Here is a 21,441-nt window from a genome sequence, read left to right as displayed (position 1 = left end):
GATCTGTTAGGTTTGACTGCTTTAGAAAAACTCAATCGATATCATATAGCTATAGGCATCGAAAAGTAGAAGGAGTTGAATCACTTTTACTGGCGGCGTCGTTCCCCTACCAACACGGCCCATCCACTTCATGTAAGATGTAGGTAAATATGGGATGAATAGATCCAGGTCGCAATTGGGGGGCGGTAGTATATAGCGTAGGTATAAATTTATTCGGATCTAGGATGGGATCAAATAAAGAATATTCATCGTAGATCCACCAGCGTATATTCATTAATAAACTGATTGTACGTCAAAGTAATATACCCGGGGTATGATTTTGTTGTGATACCATTTGGTACATACACAGAATGTGCATCACAGTTTAACCATATTAGGTACACAGTGGACGAAAAAGCTAAAAAATATCTCAATTTCCATTACTTCCAAACATTTGTTCCTAAATTGTATGAATAGTTGGTCAAGTGGTCAGAGAGGTGAGCTACGGAATTGAAGGTCAGTAGTTTAAATCTGGGGTGAGACTTTTATTTCCTATTTTCTAACAGAAATCATATCCAAAGATGGATGTTATTTAAGAATACTGTGTATTCAAACCGGATTGTAACAAACCGGTATATTCAAGGGACATACAAATGGTACGTGAGGGGAAGGGGAAATAAGGATAGGGGAGAACGGGGTCATGATGGACACGGGTCATATTGGACAAATGTAATTATTCCCTCAGTTCAGAAGATAAAATTATATTTTTTTATTTTTTATGTAGAATTTAGTGTTTTACATCAGGGATAAACTTTTTATTGAGATCGCGTGATTATTTCGGACGTTATCCCAAATTAAATAAAATAGGGGCGTTTGATGTAATTTTTTTTCGATTTCAATAGCTATAAAATAACATAAAAACGTGATACCTTAAAAAAAAATTATAGATATAACTAGAGCATTCATTCCTTTATGTTTACCGTAAAAATTACATTTTAATGTCAAGTACATTAAAAGATATATGCAAAATACAAAAAAGTGTAGAGTCGGGTCAGATTGGACAGCAGTTTTTGGGGTGTATTTGGACAACGCTAACTATAGCAGTGGGAGGAGCTTAGTAGCCTTAGGGCACAAATTCCCGTAAAATGTCCAATCTAGCCCCCTCTTTACAGAAACACTCATAACTCTTAAGTTTTTTACGCGATTTTATCCATTTTAGCGTGGATGACTAAAGAATGGACGGAGAATTCGAAAATATTTTTTTTAAAATTTTTGTCATGGATCATTGTGCCCTTAATTAGCACTGTCCAATCTCAGACATCGCCTGTCCAGTTTGACCCCACGTTTTTTCACGAAGGTACAAAAAATTGACTTTGTAAAAATCGTTACAACTCCTTTATTTTCAAACGGAAAAAAAAATAAAAAATATAGTAGGTAGACAAGAGGATACTTTACAATGTATGTAAAAAATATTTCATAAAAGATAAATACAAAAAGAAATAATTGAAAAATAAAAATTTTGTCCAAGATGACCCCGTTCTCCCCTAAACATGAAGCATTCCATGGATATGCTGTTTGTATCTCCCTTATCCTTGGGAGTACGCTGCAGTCATATCCATGGTACATCACTGTGTTAGTAGGGTCCGTTATTGCAGACAATTGGAAGTTCTCTGGAGTTGTGTAATGTATTCCTTAATATTGATCCTTCCCCCCCCCCCCCCACACATCGCTTTCCCTTTCCGCAACCTCAGCTTCCAATCTAAAATTGGTTATCTGTGACTCTGCCGAGTCAGACCCATATTTTACCTTATTATCACCCATATGTATTCTTATGTGTACTACTGTCAAACCTTTCGGGGTAGGGGAGACTGGAGTAAAATGGGACACCGGGTCAAAAGGGACAGTGGGGGGAAAAATAGTAGATGTTAATAAAACTTTAAAATTTTTTAGTATGTTATGTAAATCTGTATAATCTACTTTGGCATGAAATTTGGTTGATTTTTGTCAATAACTGCATGAGTTATTGACAAAACTAAAAAAACGGGTTTTTTTTAGAAATTTTTGTCTCCGCCATTTTATGTTTATAGAAAGAAATAAACACTAATGGCTTGTAAATTTAATATGGAAATGAAGCTGATTCATTTCTTGATCGTTTTAAACAAAAATTAGAATTTTAGATCAATTCATTTAGACAGTATGAACTTTTTAAAAAAAGAGTCGTAATCGGGAAATCGGGACAGCTGTTTTTGCCTAAAATGGGACAGTTACGGACCAATCAGCTTACAGCATTTTTAAGAGGCATCCTAGCAACGTAGGATGTCCTACTGCTCCATAAGGGTTTTTGTATATATAAGAAAAAAGGTTCATTAACACAATAATTTAATTGAAACATTTATAAACTCAAAGAGTCTATGCAATGGAACACTTTTTAAATTTTTTTAAATTTTATAAATGAATTTTAAGGCGAAAACGGAGGACGTCCCTTACCACCCACCCCAGTGTCCTCCCTTACCCCAAAAAATAGGCTCCTCCCATAAATCTGAGTAAACTTTAAAGGTCTTTTACGGGGAAATGGTTTATTATAAAATTATGAAAAAAATATGGGGGGTACATTACAATAGGGAATACATAAAAAAAAATTTTTAACGAAATGAAATGATTAGTTGGGGAGATATAGGGGGCAAACGAAAACCGTCCCGTTTTACTCCAGTCTCCCCTACCTTTTCCCCTCATCCAATTTCCCCCAATCACCGTGTAATTTGGAGCCATCTCCAAATAACACCGGCTACACTACTGGTATATAACCCAGCAGCCACGACATCCTCGCCAGTGGTAGCAGAGCAGTAGCATCAGCAGTAGCAGCAGCCAGCAGCAGCAGAGCAGTCAGCCGCCGGTCGTCGACCACTCCGTGGTCTCCTCCACTCGCTGCTCGATAGCAGCTACTCTCCCTCTCTATTCCCCCTCGCTACTCCCTCTCTTTATTCTCCCTTTCTATTCTCCCTCTCTATTCTCCCTTTCTATTCTTATTCTCCCTCTCTATTTTTCCTCTCTATCCTCCCTATCAGTGAACGCTTGTGTACGTGTATGTACGTGTTCGGTGTTTAATAAAAGGTGAGACGCTTTGACTTACTCTTACAAGTTGCTAGTGGCAACTCTCTCGAATCCTCGTACACCCTGGCTAGAATCCCTCCAGAATCCCCAGAATCTCATAGAATCTTCAGAATCTCGTAGAATCTTCAGAATCTCACAGAATCCCGTAGAATCCCATAGAATCTCGTAGAATCTCCAGAATCTCACTAAATTTACCCCCTTTTTAGCTTTAAACTACCCTAAAACCATCTAAAATTACAGATATTTAGTGAATTTGATCTTTGAACAGCTCAAATTGTAAAACAAATGCGCTAGAAATACTGAAAAATGTAAAAATATGGGTTGCGCTAAATCTTCTTTAACTTTCCCTCCTTTTTCCCACCGCTGGGTGGCGCACACATTTTTTCGTCTGCTCATGAATGGAGGATGGGGTGGGACAAATTTATGGTTAAAAAAAATTATTGATAAAATGCCAATAATTCCCAGCAAAAGTCACTTGCGGTTCATTTTCCCCGTATATTTTATTTTAAAATTAATAATCTGGACTTTTATTTCAAACCTATCAAATTTCTAACTATCAGATTACTACACCCTACTTGAAACTACAAAACCTAATTTTACACCTTTTTCTATCAGTAAATTATCTTAAATATAATACGATCTACATGCCATTAAGCTGCATAGAGTGTACGCCCACTACGTAACATAGTGCATACTTCTGTACAGAAACTGGGCCAAGGACTAGTGGCGCCCCTAGCGGAATTTTGGGGAAAACTTGATTCAGAATCTCGCAGAATCTCTAAAATCTTTGAGATTCTGAATCCTCTCTTCATTCATGGCATTCTTCTGAGTCTTTCGTGCAGCTTATTGCATACAAATATATTAATTTCTTAGGGTCATTGGTTGATTTAATTTGGTGTACTGCGATATTTCTATTCTTTACTCAAACATCCAACACAAATTTTACTCGATTTAATTTACCTTATTCTCTCAGATTGGCTTCCGATGGGATTCCGATGGTCGATTTTTAAACAATTTGTTGGGAGACTTTACGGTGAAAAGAAGTAAAATATTTAATTATTGGATGATACGTTACAATGATAAAATTCTTCATTCCGCTTTTATTATCGTTTTTGAGCGGTTTGGATTTAGGGGAGGGGTTGATTTTTAATTATCGATATCTTAAACATAGCTAATTTGAATATTAGTGTCGTCTGCTTGACTGCTTTCGATCAGTTCACCACAGTTCAGTTTCGAATAAGAGACAAAGAAGATTACAAAGAGCCCTGCTGAAAGAACACTATTGGGAAACGAAGGACGTAGCAAAAGTCGTGGTTGCACGAAAAATAGCACAACCTATAAAATTATAAAAATGTGGTCGTCCTTCCATCTACGGTCGCGTCTCTTTATAGAATCGCTCAGTACACATTCCCTGCTGTTTGGCAGGTAAAAATAAAACAAAGAATGCTGTTGCAATGATTATTGGAGCTCAAAAAGGAGTTCCGAAACTGTTCAAAATTTGTTAAATTTTTGTTTCTGACTAGCATTTATCATGGAAGCCCCTTGTCGATGCATGGCAGTTTGTTTGCACTGTGTAACCTTTTCCTTTTTTTCAGATTTTACGCCTGAACCAGCCATAAAAACCATAAGATATGCCAGGCTTGTGCTGAATGTGTCATCTACAGCACTGTCTCAGCAGTATCGGGTAATGATTTTCAATACTTTTATTGACATGTGATCTGAGAGATATTCTAGTGATGCATTGCATAATTGCAGTGTATTACATGGAAACCTTTAATTCTCTTGTTTATTATGAGCTAGGTTTTACTCACTGTCTCATTTTCAACTTTTTTTTTACTTGTTATTTCTGGCAATATTTTTCATAACTAATTTCTTTTAAATTTAGATAAACAGCATCCGGCATCCCTTTTGATTGGAGAAACAACCGATGTCGTCCAAATTACGGATCTCTTCTTATTCCCCTTTCTTTAAATGTCCTCGTGTGCACCCATGTGAGTGTGGGGGTATTCACGAGGATGCCCTTTTCCCTATTCGGCCTGGTGGATTCAACTCTTCAGAGGACGGAGCAACTGTGGATGCCTTGCCGTATTTCCCAGGCTTAAAGGTAGGACAAATTTATCACCATTCTTCCTTTTTGACTATTTGGGAGCGTTGATTATAAATCGTCAGCACTGAGTACGATATGATTCCTGAGCTATATGAGTTTGACTGAAACTGTTTTCTCTTGTTATTTTTGCTTATACTCAGGGTTTGTTAAATAAATCTTTGTAGAACTACTGCAGATCAGGTCCGGTTTTTGTACCTCAATTGTCTGTAGTTGTGTGGTTTAGAGGGACCTGCCACCTCCTGATTGGGCAATATGCAGCAATACTTAACGTCAGGATAATATTCTTTATTGTTAGCAAAACTGATATATTTTTATATAGTAGGAATATTACACATAATAAGTAGCACAAGATTAGTATGGCCGTAGGAAATTTAGCGTGCTCTTGAAAAAAATATGTAAACTTTTTTTTCGTTAAAATGAACTCTAGTAATAACCCGGGCGCAGCCAATAATAAGGCAAGATTTTCTCTTCAGCTACGTAAACCGGAACGGCGGTGGTAGGTGGAATTTGATAGGCCGGAGTAGAGACAACCACGGCGGGGATGGACGTTGCGCTGTAATCGGGCTCTTTGTAAGCCGAGGTAATAACGTGAGTGCTGGCAGTTGTGTGCTCATCCTCATATTCAGCACCAACGGCCGAAGTAGCGTATACATTTTCATCACCGGAATCCTTATTGTTTTTGCCATCGGTAGATTCTGATTCACTTTTAGTCTCAGTATCCTCATCGTCATTATCTTCATCCTCTTCGTCGTGTTCTTCATTGTCTTCATTTGCATAGGCTTTAGCAGTCTGAAACTGTATGGCATGCGAAAAAGAGTGAAGCGTTAAATTACCGTTAAATTTTGTAATGTGTTTGTAGTTACGGCGTAGGCTGCAGAGACAGGCGAAACGTTGTCAACCTTTAGTGCAGAATAAGTTAGGACGGGGGTAGCCGGTGTGGAATAAACCTACAATTCATGGGAATTGTTTAATAGAATCTTATTTGTATATTACGCGAAAGTGTGTAGTCTTGAAATGTTCATCGTACCGGTTCGGAGTTAACCCAGTTAACTGATGTGTGATAATTGGGTTCAGAAGTGGCTGGGTTGGAGTAAGCCAGCGATCCAAAGTAACCCGGCGCGTTATTGTTATTATAGGACGCGGCAGATGCAGCCAACAAAGCAGCGAGGATAAGGAACTGAAATTACCAGAATATTTAGACGACGTAATGCAATCGTGTTTTTTTTTTGGGGGGGGGGGGGGTACGACTGTATAGAAATAAATATTATTAAATTAAATTTTACCTGCATACTGGAAAATCAGAACAGTGATTTGGTGAAGATAGTTCAAGACAGTTGTTGGTTTGACTGAGCATTTGACAGTGACTGTGCCGTCTTTTATACAAAGCCACCATTTTTGTAGGCGCATATCTCATCCCCATGCGAAAAGAGACATTTGAGAAAGCGCAATTGTTCTTGTTAAAAATGGTAAACAAGTTTGACTTCAGTTGCCCAATAATCCAAAAAAGTTCCCCCAAATCGGTGCTTTCAATCTCAGCTCGTCAACGGCAACTGGAGCACCTGGTGAATGGAATTCGGGTCCAGCTAAAGTGACACGGGACCTCGTACACACCCTTGTGAGTGTGGGGTATTCACGAGGACGCCTGGGTGTATTCCTATCCCGCTTGGTGGAATCAACTTTTTTCAGCGGATGGATGAAGCACTTGTGGATGGATGCCTGGCCGTACTTCCTAGGCTCAAAGGTAGGACAAATTTGTCTCTACTTTTCCTTTTTTTTCTATTGGGTGGTGGTTGATTATAAATCGTGATGTAAAACAGAGCTTACGATTATTCCTGAGCTAGGCGTTCGAATTGTTTTCTCTTGCCATTTTTTGTTTTTCTTATTAGTAAGGGTTCATTAAAAAAAAACTCATTTGTAGAACGAATGCAGATCAGGTCCGGTTTTTGTACCTCACAACTTTGTCTGTGGGTATATAGTCAAATTCGAAAACATTTTAACTTTAAACACTTCAAGTAAAGTGCAACTAGTAAAACTTTGTGACCAAGAGGGATCTGCCGCCACACCGGCAGCACCTCCTCGTTGGACTTTGAGCAGATGAGAATCGGTGACACGAGATGTGACGATGTGATAGACGAGCTCAGCTACAAAGGCAATGACATCGATCGAATAGCAAAGAAGCAGAGGGTAAAACTTTCGTTCATGGATCATTCAACATAGACCGTGGCTCATTCGATATTTTTTAACGTCAGATTATGCAAATTACTCTTATATGTAAATTGCATCACTAACGAAAATGAAGCATTAATAAGTAATTGAAAGGGGAGAGCTAGTTTACATTTGGTTTCTTGAACCAATAGCAGATAATGAAAGTCCATTGCACACATTGCGTCTAATCAACCAGATCAGACATGCGAGATTTCACTTTTATCTTCCTCGCTCATAAACTGGTTGTTTTTATTTATGTCTAGAACACCGTGACGATGCGTTTCAACTTTAATTTCAATAAGAAACATATAAATTCGTATTCAAGAAGAGACTGGCCAAACAACCAAGCAGGACTTCATTTTTCTTTGTCAGTGTAACAAATTTTAAAATGGCTATTTTGATGATTTTCATTTGCGTATTGTTGATTGTTTTTCTCGTTAAGCTTTCGTTGCGACCCTCCAACTTTCCACCAGGTAAGATCAATTGCGACTAACGTATTTCCTTTAATGAATTTTCAAGTATTTGCATGGCATCGTAGAGAAAAATTGCTTGATTAAGGAAGTCCAGAGAAATTTGCAAATAATCTCTGATCAAATTCTTGCTTTCAGGCCCAAGAGGAGTGCCTTTGCTTGGCTTTGCTCCTTTTCTGCCAGAAAAATGAACCCTTCTTCAGAGTCATTCAGAAATTGGCTAAGGCGTATGGGCCTGTAACTGGTTTCTATTTGGGACCCTTTTTGCCTTTCATTTCTGTGGACGGGAAAAAGGCTGTCAAAGAAGCTCTGCATAATAATGACTTGAACGGCAGGCGGCCTGCCGCAGGCCGTCGGGTACACTCCTTAAAAGTAGAACGTTCGGAGAGAACCTAGGTAATTGAAGAAAACTTGTGAACCTTGCGCAATTTTATGATGAAATGTTTACAGGTTTAGTGTTTGTTGACGGCGATTTTTGACAAGAACACCGGAGATTCACGTTACGCCATTTACGTGACCTTGGGTATGGAAAGACATCGATCGAGGATCAGATGATGGACGAGATTAGCGACCTAATTTTGGATATTACCGAAGCTGCTAAATCCGATCCCGATCACGTAAGTCGATTTCAAAGCCATTTTCACCGTGTCAGTGTTCAACATTTTATGGGTAGTTATTGGAGGCAAAAGATTTCAGCGAGACGACCCGGCGTTTAAACAACTGTTAGCCAACGTTGATCTATTTCTCCGAGATGGAAATATTGCGTAAGTCGTCATTCCTGTCCCGGCATTTCTCGTTCGCCTGTTTCCTTCTCTACCTAGCCGCCTTGGTCTTAAGGACGAATTGTTTGTTCCCATTCAGCAGTTCATCGAGGTTTTTGTTATGAATAGTGCCTTAAATCATTCTAAACCGATTGTAAATTGTTAACGAATATTAGGAATCGATTGACGAACATGTTGCCACGAGATCGAAAGGTGACGCCCCTCGTGATTTCATCGACGTCTACTTGGACGAAATGGAGAAACAATTGGAAAATGATTCGACTTTCACCAGTAAAATTCGTTTTATTTTTCCTTGCACTTTGGTTGGCATTTTATTAAATAAGTTTAAATATTTTACTTACTGATTTGCAGAAAAGCAGCTGATTGCTTCGATACAGGATCTATTCACTGCAGGCTCCGACACCTCGTCGGGGACGATTGGTATAAATTGATTTGCCATTCTAATGTAATTTTTATGTTGACTTTTTTATCGTCTACTTTTCATTTAGGTTTTGCGGTTCTTTCTATGATTAATTATCCATCCATCCGACAAAAGATGCGTGAAGAACTAGAAAATGTCTGTGGCGACTCTCTTCCGTCACTAGCACATCGCGCTAGGTAAGATTGTGAGAAGTAAAAAAAACAGATTCAATCCATTCAAATGTTTAACACGTTTTATAGTTTGCCATTAACCGTTGCGTTCATTACGGAAGTCATGAGAATGTCTAGCGTAGCTCCGTTAGGTATTCCCCACCTTGCCATGAAAAAAACGCAACTTCTAGGATTCACCATACCCAAAGTATAGTACCAAAAACTCAAAGTAATTAAATCATTAGTTGAATAATCAATTAAAAATTCGGAACAGGGAAGCATATAGTTTCGGTCTATCTCAACTCTATGCTGCAAGACACCGAAACGTGGTAAGATCCAGAAAATTTCCGACCAGAACGTCACCTTGATGCCGATGGAAAACTGGTCAAAAGCGAAGCCTTTACTCCTTTTGGCATTGGTATAATTTTCAGACGCGAATTATTTTACAGACACAAATAATTTTGACGCTTTTCTAATATTCACTTCTATTATATTTAGGGAAACGAATTTGTCTGGGTGAGTCTCTGGCTCGAAACACGGTTTTTCTATTCACCGCAGCCCTCGCCAAAACGTTCGAATTCAAATCTCTGCCAAACAAACCGCCGCCATCATTGGAACCCACAATCGGATTTGTTTCAGGGCCCCAACCTTTCAAAGCCGTTGTAGTCCCTCTGGTTCACTGAAAAAATGTACACAAACTTTAGAAAAGGTGCTAGAATATTATTATAGCAATGTACCCAATAACATAACGGTTCTTGTACATAATTGACCTAACCAGTATCCGACATTCGTACGGAAAATCCCAGCCGGTGTTGTCAAAACAACTTAATTTGTGATGTCTATTAACTAATATACAATTTCCTTCTTTCTTTTCTTACTCTACATTGAAATAACTCTCATTTTATTTCCCTAGCCACCAACTGAACAGCGCAAGTAGTTCAGACATCCAGATGACAGCTAAAGATTGGCTGTAGAATGACGGCCGTTACAGAAGATTTACGCTCAAAAAGCGTTTGGGGAAGCGAAAAGTCCAAAGTCAAGAAACTGAAGAATACTTTATCGCATAGTGGAATATTTGACACAAACAAACACTCCTATCGGAATACTGCACAGTGAGGATGGTTTGGTACTGCAGCACTAGAGCGCCTCAGGGGATTTTCATGTACGTACAGCATTTATATATAAAACAAAAATTTAAAAAAATTCTTATCACAGAATCCTCAGTTCAATAACCCGCAGATCAGTCGAGGAGTATAGTAGCGATATTCGAATTAGTCACAACTAAATTGATGTCTATTTTACTGATTTTGTTTTATGTGCTGCTTGCTATTTTCTGTTTCATCAAGTTAACTTTGCGACCGTATGGGGTGCCGTTGTACCTTTTTAACAACAAACCTATCATTTAACATCAATCTATAATTAAACAAATAACATTATATAAAACACTTATCTAAACAAACATCAAAGGGTAACATAGCGCCAAACCTGGGATATTAGATTTATCAAATCTAACTTGCAATCAAACCTAACCTTAAAATCAAATGTAAAATAATAGCTCCGTAAACCTGCATCAAACCTATTATCTATTATTAAATCGGGCAAATTAAAAAATAAAACAAAAATTCAGATATAATGTAGTCTATACTAACCCCGGAGCATTAACAACTCATATGGGATATGGCAAACGGTTTTGCCTCCATTCTTTTCTCCCCGCCCCTTTTTTAAACTTTGTCGCGGTCAGAATCACGCAACACAAAACACCAATTATGATGCTGTTGCACTTCTAATTTTGTAATTTAATTTATGTACTTGATTTTCATTATATTTCATGCCATTTCGTTATATCTAGAATGGCGATCTACCATCATCCCCATTCACCCCCATCATTTTTACGAAAAAAATTTTCAGATCGTAAACATGTACCAGAAATAAGGAATCGGGAAATTGACTTGCTTCACGCAGAGATCAGGGACAACTTTTAAAGTAGCAAACAAGGTGCGTAAGTCATAAAAAAAAAAATTTTATTTTTGAAAATGCACTGGTGGAACGTGTCCAGGGATTCGCGCGTGTTGGTTCACATTCGTTTTAATATGAAAATTATTTTCTGATAACGAATAAAAATTTTAAATCCACGTTCCCAAATATATTTTGTATCAGAAATCGTGATATAAAAACGAATAAATGCAACCAATATGCGCAACTGTGATGGGACAATTTCTCCAGATTTCCGGTGATAGCTTTCGATATCGGCACGGAAAAAATGCATGAATGCATTTTCCTACAATTTTGTGGAACTATCTAGAAATCCTGCCATGTTCGTTGTTTTTTTCTTTTTGTTGGAGTCCTCTCGCTGAGTTTCCACGTCTATTTTAATTCGCCCTATTATATGAGCGGGACAAATTTTGCTTGATGCGGACGGTTGCGTATATATGATATGAGTAGGCTACTACGTGCGTATGAGTACTTTTGCGGACTTCTGTTATTTTAGGATGCCTCTAGTGGCCTGACAGAGAAGTATTCAACAAAGCCAATGAGTCTATTACCCAACAAATAAACGCTTTGCTGATTCCTTAATTGTTTTTCAAACTTCAATTACATTACAATTTTAATGATTCTTTATTTCTAATTTTTAGCTTAGCCTCTACACTTCATTTGTTAATTGATTGATTCAAGGAATAGAATTAAATATTCATTTTCAAAATGTTAACCATATCCATTTCCTTAAAATTGTTATTAAAATAAACTGTTTGATTACATGATTGATTAATTTATCGCAATTAATTTATCTGTTAGATTGCGAATGATGTTTGATTTAATGTTAGGTTTGCCTATACATGGTTTATTAAATAATAGCTTACCCGAAAGATTGGTTGTTTTCTCTAATGTTAATCGATAGATGGTTTGATTAATTTTACATTTCATTTTGTATGTTTTATTTGAATCAAAAGAGTGTTACCTCAGCGTTATTGGTGTTTAATGAATGTTAAATAAATGTTAGAATTGTGTAATGAATGTTAGATTTCTGTTAGAATATAAGATCACGATTGATTTAAGTTATTATAATGTTTAATTTATTGTTTAATATTTCTTTGTTGGTAAAAAGGTACAACGGCACCCCATACGACCGCACAATTTCCCACCAGGTAACATGAATTTGACAACTTAAACAATTGCTATTTTCCACTAAACTCAATGCTTGTTCAACAACCTCTTGGTTTCTCAAACAAAACGGATAAACACGTTATTTGCAATTATTGCTAACAAATCATTTTTCAGCGTTTGATTTGCGTGTTCCATGGAAATAGTATAAATATTTTTGATTTTTATTGTTTAATAGGACCAAGAGGAATGCCTTTCCTGGGCTTTGCGCCTTTTTTCCCAACGAATAAACCATTCTTCAGCACCCTGCAGAAGATGGCTAAGAAATACGGACCGGTAATTGGTTTCTATTTGGGACCAACTCAGCCGTTTATTTCTGTTGACGGGAAACAGGCTGCCAAAGAAGCACTGCTGAATAACGACCTAAACGGCAGACCGTCGGGTACAGTCATTATTAGCAGATCGTTTGGGGAGAAGCTTGGTAATTTGATTAGAACTCAGTGTGAAATTGATCCTTAAAATGGTTTTTCTGTCCGGAATTTTTAGGTTTAGTAATGGTGGACGGCGATTTTTGGCAAGAACAACGGAGATTCACGTTGCGTCATTTTCGTGATCTTGGATTCGGAAAGACGTACATCGAGAATCAGATGATGGACGAGATAAGCGACTTGGTTTTGGATATTACTGAAGCTGCCAAATCCGATCCCGATCACGTAGTCGATTTCAAAGCCATTTTCACAGTGTCGGTGTTCAACATTTTATGGGTAATTATTGGAGGCAAACGATTTCAGCGGGACAACCTGGAGTTCAAGAAGCTCTTGAACAATCTCGCCCAATTTCTCAAATGTGGAAATATTCGAGCCCTTCTTCCTATCCCAGCATTTCTCATTCGACTTTTCCCTTCTCTACCTGGTAAGCTTGGTATTAATGGCGACTTATGTCTTCCCGTTCAACAATTTATTGAGGTAATACCCTTTCAATTTGGACAAAATTCTACGATATCATTTCAATAAAATTTGTTGACGAATAGAAATCGATCGACGAACACATTGCCACCAGGTCAAAGGGAGATGCCCCTCGTGATTTCATCGACGCCTATTTGGACGAAATGGAAGAGCCATCGGAAAAAGATTCTACTTTCACCAGTAATTTCTTAATTATTATTTATTTTTATTAGCTTGAAAATGTAATTTAATAACTTTAAATATTTAATATGCTTTCGTGAAGAAAAGCAACTGATAATTTTAGTACAGGATCTATTCACTGCAGGCTCTGACACCTCGTCAGCGACGATTGGTAAGTTGATTCCTTATTTCCTTTTTGTTTTTTAATTTATAACATCCCAGTTTTGTCATCATATTTATCGGATGCAGGATATACGGTGCTCTACATGATTAATTATCCAGCCATACAACAGAAGATGCGTGAAGAAATTAAAAATGTTTGTGGCGATTCTCTGCCGTCACTCGCACATCGCGCTAGGTTAGCAAAGATTGGCAGAAGTAACAAATCTAATTATACAATCAAATTTGTTTTGTTTTTTATTTTATAGTTTGCCCTTTACCGAGGCGTTTGTTATGGAAGTATTGAGGATGTCTAACGTAGTTGCACTGGGTGTTCCCCATCTTGCCATGAACCAAACGCAACTTTTAGGATTCACCATTCCCAAAGTAATGACCATCATCTTGAATTTTCCACGACAAGCAATTTTAAATTCTAAACAGGGAAGCATTGTTTCGATCAATCTCAACTCAGTGCTGCGAGATGCTGAAATGTGGCAAGATCCAGAAAATTTCCGACCAGAACGTCACCTGGACGCCGACGGAAAACTGTTCAGAAACCAAGCCTTCGTTCCTTTTGGCATGGGTATTACATTTGTTTTTTGTTTTTGTTTTCAGATTTCTAACTGAATTATTATTTCAATAGCTTTTTTCTAAATTCTTTGATTTTTCTAGGGAAACGAATCTGTATGTGTGAGTCGTTGGCTCGGAACACGGTTTTTCTGTTCACCGCAGCCCTCGCCAAAACGTTCGAATTCAAATCTCTGCCGAACAAACCGCCGCCGACACTGGAACCCATTGTCGGACTAGTTTCGAGCCCCCAACCATTCAAAGCCGTTGTAGTTCCTCTGGTCCACTGAAAAAAAATTACATTAACTTTAAAATAAGACTTGGTAACATTACATACCTACGCTATAGCAGGCGCAAGTAAAGTTACACGTAATCAAGCTAACCCAGAGTCCGCCATTCGTACGGAAAATCCCAGACGGTGTTTTTTATTCGTGTATTTGTTTGTGTGAGGCCCAACTAGAAAACTGTAATATTGGGCAACAGAGTAAAAAAAAAAAAAAACCTTGAAAGTTTCTTGAATCTTGATAGATGTTTTGCGTTTTTTCGCGCGTTATCTGTTCTAAACTACAAAGCGAAAGTCATTTGTTGTGGTGATTTAATTGTTTTTTTTTTCTTCCAGACTCGTGCACGTCAGCAGTTGAACTTGATTCAAAACGGGTGGATTGCTGAGGTAAGTCCGTGTTATGACGTAATCACTCGATTGTAAATGGTTAACTGGTTTTTTGTTTTGTTTATAGGCTGCGGGTGAAGGTTTGTCCGACTATCGTAAAAATCAATTCTTAAAAGACCAATCTCTTTCGGGCAAATCAACTATTCCTATCGACATGTATAATGTCATATCACTGTTGCAATTCAATATATTCGATAGGGTATAGGCTAATCACTATAACGCCCCTTCACTTCTGCTGCGATTCCCAAATTTTCATGGACAAATGTGCCGAGTGCGAGAGTGCAATAATCTGCATCTAGATGTTTCATTTTTTGTGCATTCATCCTGCTAACCCATTTTTGGCGAATTACTTTCGCTCAATCAACCTATCGTGCGATGCAGTGTACCGCCTCCTGCACCGTTTGTCATCACTGCCAATTTGGTATAAAATCGTTGGCCGGCTGGCTTGTAAATCACAGTTCTTCAGCTGATTCAATCCTCTCAACTACTCCTCCAACATGCAGGTAAAATCGCAGTGGCAGAGCAGCTCTTTATCTTTTGTATGTTTGAAATTTGTTTGAATTATCTTGATGTTTGATTGTATTATTCAGTTCATCATTTTCGCCGCTCTCCTCGCCACCGCCGCTGCAACCTACAGCGCACCCGTTTATAACGCACCGGCGCCGGTGTACTCCACTTCGCCACCCGCTTATTCCGAGCCGGTCTACACCACAACTTACTCCGCACCGGTCTACTCGACATCTTCTTCCTCTTACTCCGCACCTGAATATTCGACATCTTCCTCATCTTACTCCGATCCCGAATACACCACTGAGGAATACGTAAGAGTTGAATTTTCTCGAAGATTCAGTGTTTAAATCTAAATTGTAATTGATTACTGAATGGCCATAATTTCAGACTGCTGCGTCTGAATCCAACGAATCCAACGAATCCGGCGAGGCCAGCAGTATCGAGCTCACGACCACCTATGCCGCCCCTTCCTACAATGAGCCCGAGTACACAACAGCCGCTTACTCCGCTCCCGGTTACAACGCTCCTGGTTACAACGCTCCCGCTTACTCCGCTCCCGCTTACTCCGCTCCCGCTTACAAGGAGCCTGAATACACCACGGCCGCCTACGCTGCTCCGGTGTACTCCGCACCAGTTTACTCCACTGCTGCCCCCGTCTACCAAGCTCCTGTTTACCAAGCTCCCGCTGCACCCGCCTACCAAGCTCCTGCTGCTCCCGTTTACCAAGCTCCCGCTGCTCCCGTCTACGAAGCCCCCGTCTACGAAGCTCCCGCCTATACTCCATACTAAGCCATCACCCACAGCAGTATTATCCTACACTTAAAGATGACTAAATTATTATTTATTTAAAAAGATCGCTTATAAAAAAAATGTAATTGAGTATTTATTAATAGACAACTGAGCAAAAAAATTAGCCTTTTTCAATAAGCCGGTTTTTAAACTGAAAGTTGGAATATAGCTTTCCGTGATTTTCTTATCTCTAGCTGTCAATAACAGATGACAGATGGGAATTTCATCAAGTCAAAGTGGATGAAAAAGAAGCCAATCGGGGTCAGCCAAGTGAATGTAAATAATTCAGGGGATTTCAGCGATTCCGCCATAGGCCCATAAATCTAGTACCTGTGTACACAAGTCTGACAAGGACGAGAAAGTATACACGACTTGGTTTAGTTAAAATAAGAACAGGCACATTTGGCTAGAATTATAGAGTTGAAACGCTCGCGAGTCGCGAGGTAATAACTGGGCCTTGAAACACAAGTCCTTCGTGATGTCGCATTAACCTATACACGATTAGCTTCTATATGCTGTCTTAATTTGATACAACTCTCATTTTTTAATCTTTAGCAGTCAACTGAACTTTGCAGGCGGCCAGGCGAAGTGCAATCAATCATATTGTGGGCGCCCGTTACGAAGAATATAGCAGTTCAGAGTTCAGTGGATGGGCAGCTTATGAACGTATAAACATACCGAAACATACGCTCGGAAAAGCGCTTGGTAAAGGAAAAATCAAGAAATTGAAAAATACTTTTATCAGTTGAATATTCGAAGAAAAATAGCTGACACACAGATAGACTCCAAACGGGAAAAAAAGCGCAGTGAGGATGACTTGGCATTTCAGCACTAGACCCTCAAGGATTTCCATATAAAACAAAAACCTTGAAAATTCTTCTGTCACGAAAAATCCTCGGTTCAAAACAGTCGAGTATTATAGTGGCGATATTCAAAATAGTTGTATCTAAATATTCAAGATGACTATTTTGCTGATTTTATTTTGTGTATTGCTTGCTATTTTCTTTCTCATCAAGTTAACTTTACGACCACTCAATTTTCCACCACGTAACACGAATTTTAAAACGTAAAAAAATACTATTGTCTCCTATATTCAATTCTTGTTTGATAACTTATCGTTCTCTGAAACAAACGGGTCCCAAAGGAGTGCCGTTGCTTGGCTAAATATGCGCCATTGATGCCCAAAAAAGAATCCATTTCAAAGTGATGCAAAAATTAGCCAAGACGACTGGGTTTTATTTGGGCCCAACTCAGCCGTTTATTTCGGTTGTCGAACCACAGGCTGCCAAAGAAGCCTTGCAAAATAACGATCTCAACGGCAGCTAGACCTCCCGGTGCCATGCTAAAAACTAGAACATTTGAGGAAAGACTAGGTAAAATTGCCATTTTCAATTTTCAAACCTTTTATTAATAATTTGTTACGTTTCAAACGCAGGTCTAGTGTTTGTCGATGGCAATTTTTGGCAGGAACAACGGAGATTTACACTTCGTCATTTACGTGATCTAATTGGGTTCGGCAAAACATCGATCGAGGATCATTATGGAAGAAATTAACGAACTGATTTCGGATATTACTGAAGCTGCTCAATCTGATCCCGAACACGTGGTAGATTTCAGATTAATTTTCACGGTGTCAGTGATCAATATTTTGTGGGCAATCGTCGGAGGCGGGACGATCCTGACTCCTGAGTAAAAGCAATATTGGACAACAATCGATCAGTTTGTACGAGCTGGCAATGCTGTGGCTGGTAATTTACCTCCTCCAGACTTCCAGCCTTCCTTGCATTCGGTTTTTCCCATCTCTACCGAGACGTCTTGGATTGAATACTCATGTGTTTATTTCTATACAAAAACTAATTCAGGTACTTGTTGTTGACACATACTTCTGGAACATAATAAGCAGTCCTCAATTAAAAAATGAACTTCACTATTGATACAGGACACTATTGACGAACATGTATCCACGAGATCATCGATGCCCCTCGTGATATCATCGACTTCTACTTGGGCGAAATGGAGGAACAATCGAAAAAGGATTCTTCTTCTACCTTTGGAAGTAAATCCTTTTCCCTGTTATTCAACTTAATTTAAATTTAGGTTAATTCAGAGACACAATAACGGACATGTTGGTAAATGTGTGTATTGTTCAGGAAAGCAGCTAGTAGGAATAGTTCAGGATCTTTTCGCTCCAGGATCCCACACTTCTTCTGGTACCATTGGTTAGCTACATTTTCTTTTTTACGAATGTGATTTACAATATCTAAATTATTATTTTTGTAGGAATATTCTCTTCATGATTAATTATTCAACAATCCAACAGAAGATGCGTGACGAGCTGGACGATGTTACCGATTACCGACGACGATACACAACTTCAAGGTTTCACCATTCCTAAGGTTAAAAGTTTATTCAAAAGTTTGTGATTTGTATTCTAAAAACAATGATATTACTTTAGGGAAGTGTTCTTGCTATCAATCTGGACTCAGCTTTCATTGATCCAACTGCATGGGAAGAGCCGGAAATTTTCCGACCAGAACGTCACTTGAATCAAGAAGGAAAACTGATTAAAAATGACGCGTTCATTCCCTTTGGCCTAGGTAATTTGGCCGAAAATGGTCTCTCAATAATTAAATAAATTCAACAAAATAATTTGTCTTATTATTATCATAGGTAAACCAGTATGTTTGGGTGACCCGTTGGCTAGAAATACGGTATTCCTTTTCATGGCGTCACTAGTGAAAACGTTCGAGTTCAAATCTCTTCCAAACCAACCGCCGCCGACATTGGAACCCGCAATGGGATTAGTGGGACCAATGGGACCTCAACCTTTCAAAGTTGTCGTCATTCCACGCGCTCTGTAATAGTTCGACGATGCAAGTTTCGGGCAAGTTTAAACACGGAGAGTAAATCAAGGTATAAATCGACCGTATTTTTATTTTCAGAAAAGAATTTTCTCTATACTTTGGCTAGAGCTTTTGTTTGAATCATAATACTATACCCCCTTCCACTGGTACCAGTGGTACACATTTCACAATATTAATTTCTGCTTAATTGGAATAGCGGTTCGTAAACGCAATTAGTAAATAAGGCTTCTTTTTATTATTGCTTGGTGCGTTCTTGAATGTAATTTTTAAGGACTTTTTTTATTTTGCCTTGGATGAACATTGACCTTGCTTTGTCATCTAGTACGTTGAAGTACATGGAACCAACGAAAGCTCGTTTTTGTAGTTATCGTTTTTCAATTTTCTTAGAGTTACCCATAAAAATATGACAACATATGCTATTAAAAGTCCCAGTAACCACACAATGTCGCTTATCGCCTATTCCACTGATGGAAGTAGTAGTGGCCACACCCAATATAGGTCATCGGATCAGAGCGGATAAGAAATCGACATGTTACTCCCTCAGGATTTGGAAGTCATCAAGTCAACAAAGTAACATAACCTTGGAAAGCTCTTAGTCTCAAAAGAGATTCTGTGAAAAACAGTCGAATATAATTTCATTCGTATCTAACTTTCAACAGTATGCCTTTCTTAATGATTTTATTCTGTGCGGTTATTGTGATCTTCTATCTCTTCAAGTTGTCGCTACGTCCACCTCATTTCCCACCAGGTAAAATTAATTACCTCTTTATTGTTAAAAATCCAATTTTCAAAACATTTTGTAACGTAAACAGGCCCCAGAGGATTGCCACTGCTGGGCTATTCGCCATTAATGCCCACAAAGGATCCGTTCTTTAAAACCATGCAAAAGTTGGCTAAGACGTATGGACCCGTGACTGGATTTTATTTGGGACCCACCCAGCCGTTTATTTCCGTTGTCGGGGCACAGGCTGTTAGAGAAGCCTTGCAAAATGGCGATCTCAGCGGCAGACCTTCTGGTGCAATACTGTTAAGTAGAACATTTGGGGAGAGACTAGGTAAATTATATGTTTAACAAAATCTAGAAATGCTTCAACGCTACAAAAACTTCCCCTTATTTTTTTTTTTTTTTTTGTTGCTGACTAACAACGTACAGGCCTAACGTTTGTGGAAGGCGATGTTTGGCAAGAACAGCGGAGATTCACGCTACGTCATTTACGTGATCTTGGGTTCGGAAAAACAACAATCGAGGATCAGATGATGGGCGAGATCACCGATTTAATTTCTGAAATCACCGCAACGGCAAAATCGAATCGTGATCACGTTGTAGATTTCAAATCCATTTTCTCAGTATCGGTGATTAACATCCTGTGGGCGATTGTTGGAGGGAAACGATTTCAGCGTGACGACCCAAAGTTCAAGAAACTATTGGACAACATCGATAAATTTTTACAAAGTGGCAATGTTCTGCAAGCGAATTTACCTGTTCCTGCCATCTTAGTTCGTCTTTTCCCTTCTCTACCAGGATGGCTTGGAATCAATACCCAATTGTTCGTTCCTATACAAAAATTCATTGAGGTAAGCCTGCAGTATTCACTTCAGTTTTCACATTTTAAAGATTACAATGTGTTTTTCTTATTAAACCGAGTAACACCCAAAATGTCCATGTACAGGAAACTATCGACGAACATATTTCCACCAGATCGAAGGGAGATGCTGCTCGCGATTATATTGATGTCTACTTGGATGAAATGGAGAGGCAGTTGAAGACTAATGAATCCACCACTTTCAGCAGTAATACTCACTTTATTTTAACTTAAATTAAATTTAAGTTTTAGATTTAAGGTTTAGATTAAAATTTAATAAATTTTAATCTAAACCTGCTGTATCATGTTTTTGTAACGTACCATTTCACAGAGAAGCAGCTTATAAGTATAATCCAAGACCTTTTCGGTGCGGGATTCCATACATCTTCAAGTTCCATTGGTTTGCCGAAAATGTTAATACTGCGACATAGAAGTGATCTGATTTGACTATAATTACCTCTGTTGTTAGGATTTGCGGTTCTTCATATGATTCATTATCCAACAAACCAACAGAAGATGCGTGACGAACTGGACGATATTTGTGGCGATTCTCTGCCGTCACTAGCACATCGATCACGGTATGTATTTTATTACAGAAAAGAGACCAAAGAATGAAATTACTTAATATCTTTCACCTGCATAACACCAATAGACTGCCCTATACTGAAGCCGTTTTAATGGAAGTCATGAGGATAGCTACCATTGCCCCGGCGGGAGTCCCTCACTGTGCCATGAAAGAAACACAACTTCAAGGTTTCACCATTCCAAAAGTAAGTGATTATTAATTTAACTTTGGCTATATATGATGTAATCGACGAAAAACTTTAGGGAAGCATCCTTGCCATCAATCTC

The 21,441-nt window shown here is 38.5% G+C and overlaps 5 protein-coding genes and 1 long non-coding RNA gene across 11 annotated transcripts in view; 5 read left to right on the top strand and 1 right to left on the bottom strand.

Moving 5' to 3' along the window:
• The first annotated feature begins 4,300 nt into the window (after positions 1 to 4,300).
• LOC124350415 lies at positions 4,301 to 6,781 on the top strand. 2 transcript variants are annotated; one of them, XR_006920923.1, is made up of 4 exons: positions 4,301 to 4,515; positions 4,686 to 4,774; positions 4,976 to 5,194; positions 6,734 to 6,781. It is a non-coding gene; the product is annotated as an uncharacterized LOC124350415 (long non-coding RNA). The 2 variants fall into 2 exon arrangements; XR_006920922.1 differs by lacking the exon at positions 6,734 to 6,781 and adding an exon at positions 6,334 to 6,417.
• LOC124350019 (sorting nexin-4-like) lies at positions 5,468 to 6,769 on the bottom strand. Of its 2 annotated transcripts, none has more exons than XM_046800995.1 (4): positions 6,481 to 6,769; positions 6,225 to 6,374; positions 6,061 to 6,144; positions 5,468 to 5,986 (listed from the first exon to the last, which is right to left on the bottom strand). In XM_046800995.1, the coding sequence occupies exons 1-4, from the start codon at positions 6,484 to 6,486 to the stop codon at positions 5,621 to 5,623; spliced, it is 606 nt and encodes a 201-aa protein (XP_046656951.1). In that variant the 5' UTR covers positions 6,487 to 6,769; the 3' UTR covers positions 5,468 to 5,620. The 2 variants fall into 2 exon arrangements, with proteins under 2 accessions (XP_046656951.1, XP_046656950.1); XM_046800994.1 differs by having other exon boundaries at positions 5,468 to 5,992; positions 6,481 to 6,767.
• A 1,127-nt stretch (positions 6,782 to 7,908) lies between the features above and the next one.
• LOC124348507 (methyl farnesoate epoxidase-like) lies at positions 7,909 to 19,356 on the top strand. The gene is made up of 13 exons (XM_046798734.1): positions 7,909 to 7,920; positions 8,011 to 8,251; positions 8,356 to 8,489; positions 8,546 to 8,594; positions 8,642 to 8,745; positions 8,810 to 8,924; positions 9,006 to 9,074; positions 9,143 to 9,251; positions 9,315 to 9,432; positions 9,499 to 9,502; positions 9,559 to 9,642; positions 9,723 to 9,882; positions 18,979 to 19,356. The coding sequence occupies exons 1-13, from the start codon at positions 7,909 to 7,911 to the stop codon at positions 19,001 to 19,003; spliced, it is 1,224 nt and encodes a 407-aa protein (XP_046654690.1). The 3' UTR covers positions 19,004 to 19,356.
• On the top strand, positions 10,440 to 14,686 carry LOC124349659 (methyl farnesoate epoxidase-like). The gene is made up of 10 exons (XM_046800430.1): positions 10,440 to 10,579; positions 12,346 to 12,367; positions 12,562 to 12,804; positions 12,870 to 13,288; positions 13,354 to 13,468; positions 13,551 to 13,619; positions 13,697 to 13,805; positions 13,876 to 13,993; positions 14,048 to 14,189; positions 14,279 to 14,686. Exons 1-10 carry the CDS (start codon positions 10,514 to 10,516, stop codon positions 14,461 to 14,463), a joined length of 1,488 nt encoding a protein of 495 aa, XP_046656386.1. The 5' UTR covers positions 10,440 to 10,513; the 3' UTR covers positions 14,464 to 14,686.
• Positions 14,715 to 16,255, top strand: LOC124349996 (repetitive proline-rich cell wall protein 1-like). Of its 3 annotated transcripts, none has more exons than XM_046800965.1 (5): positions 14,715 to 14,843; positions 14,911 to 15,346; positions 15,434 to 15,664; positions 15,741 to 15,849; positions 15,910 to 16,255. In XM_046800965.1, the coding sequence occupies exons 2-5, from the start codon at positions 15,341 to 15,343 to the stop codon at positions 16,140 to 16,142; spliced, it is 579 nt and encodes a 192-aa protein (XP_046656921.1). In that variant the 5' UTR covers positions 14,715 to 14,843; positions 14,911 to 15,340; the 3' UTR covers positions 16,143 to 16,255. The 3 variants fall into 3 exon arrangements, with proteins under 3 accessions (XP_046656921.1, XP_046656920.1, XP_046656919.1); XM_046800964.1 differs by having other exon boundaries at positions 15,895 to 16,255; XM_046800963.1 differs by having other exon boundaries at positions 15,741 to 16,255.
• The window catches only part of LOC124349426 (glucose dehydrogenase [FAD, quinone]-like), a 211,430-nt gene continuing 208,168 nt past the window's right edge, over positions 18,180 to 21,441 (top strand). For both annotated transcript variants that reach the window (XM_046800012.1, XM_046800011.1), the window contains exons 1-11: positions 18,180 to 18,198; positions 18,293 to 18,361; positions 18,423 to 18,538; positions 18,598 to 18,739; positions 18,813 to 19,055; positions 19,394 to 19,576; positions 19,666 to 19,754; positions 19,819 to 20,061; positions 20,160 to 20,581; positions 20,677 to 20,797; positions 20,921 to 20,989. In XM_046800012.1, coding sequence (XP_046655968.1) covers positions 19,536 to 19,576; positions 19,666 to 19,754; positions 19,819 to 20,061; positions 20,160 to 20,581; positions 20,677 to 20,797; positions 20,921 to 20,989 — 985 coding nt within the window. In that variant the 5' untranslated portion in view covers positions 18,180 to 18,198; positions 18,293 to 18,361; positions 18,423 to 18,538; ... (1 more) ...; positions 18,813 to 19,055; positions 19,394 to 19,535. The remainder of the gene's footprint in view (positions 18,199 to 18,292; positions 18,362 to 18,422; positions 18,539 to 18,597; positions 18,740 to 18,812; positions 19,056 to 19,393; positions 19,577 to 19,665; positions 19,755 to 19,818; positions 20,062 to 20,159; positions 20,582 to 20,676; positions 20,798 to 20,920; positions 20,990 to 21,441) is intronic.

The sequence above is a fragment of the Daphnia pulicaria genome, chromosome 7 (assembly GCF_021234035.1).
Source record: "Daphnia pulicaria isolate SC F1-1A chromosome 7, SC_F0-13Bv2, whole genome shotgun sequence".
In the NCBI taxonomy this organism is placed as follows: domain Eukaryota; kingdom Metazoa; phylum Arthropoda; class Branchiopoda; order Diplostraca; family Daphniidae; genus Daphnia; species Daphnia pulicaria.
This window is presented reverse-complemented; position numbering and strand designations above follow the sequence as displayed.

Coding starts and splice junctions, on each gene's coding strand:
- LOC124350019 (XM_046800994.1), bottom strand. Junction 6,145..6,224: donor ACTGGGTTAACTCCGAACCG/GTACGATGAACA, acceptor CATGAATTGTAG/GTTTATTCCACACCGGCTAC. Junction 5,993..6,060: donor CTGTCTCTGCAGCCTACGCC/GTAACTACAAAC, acceptor CATGCCATACAG/TTTCAGACTGCTAAAGCCTA.
- LOC124349996 (XM_046800963.1), top strand. Junction 15,665..15,740: donor AATACACCACTGAGGAATAC/GTAAGAGTTGAA, acceptor CCATAATTTCAG/ACTGCTGCGTCTGAATCCAA.
- LOC124349659 (XM_046800430.1), top strand. CDS start 10,514: ATGTCTATTTTACTGATTTTGTTTTATGTGCTGCTTGCTATTTTCTGT. Junction 12,368..12,561: donor ACCGCACAATTTCCCACCAG/GTAACATGAATT, acceptor ATTGTTTAATAG/GACCAAGAGGAATGCCTTTC. Junction 13,994..14,047: donor TAGGATTCACCATTCCCAAA/GTAATGACCATC, acceptor AATTCTAAACAG/GGAAGCATTGTTTCGATCAA.
- LOC124348507 (XM_046798734.1), top strand. Junction 8,595..8,641: donor GACCCGGCGTTTAAACAACT/GTTAGCCAACGT, acceptor ATATTGCGTAAG/TCGTCATTCCTGTCCCGGCA. Junction 9,883..18,978: donor GGGCCCCAACCTTTCAAAGC/CGTTGTAGTCCC, acceptor ACCTTTCAAAGT/TGTCGTCATTCCACGCGCTC.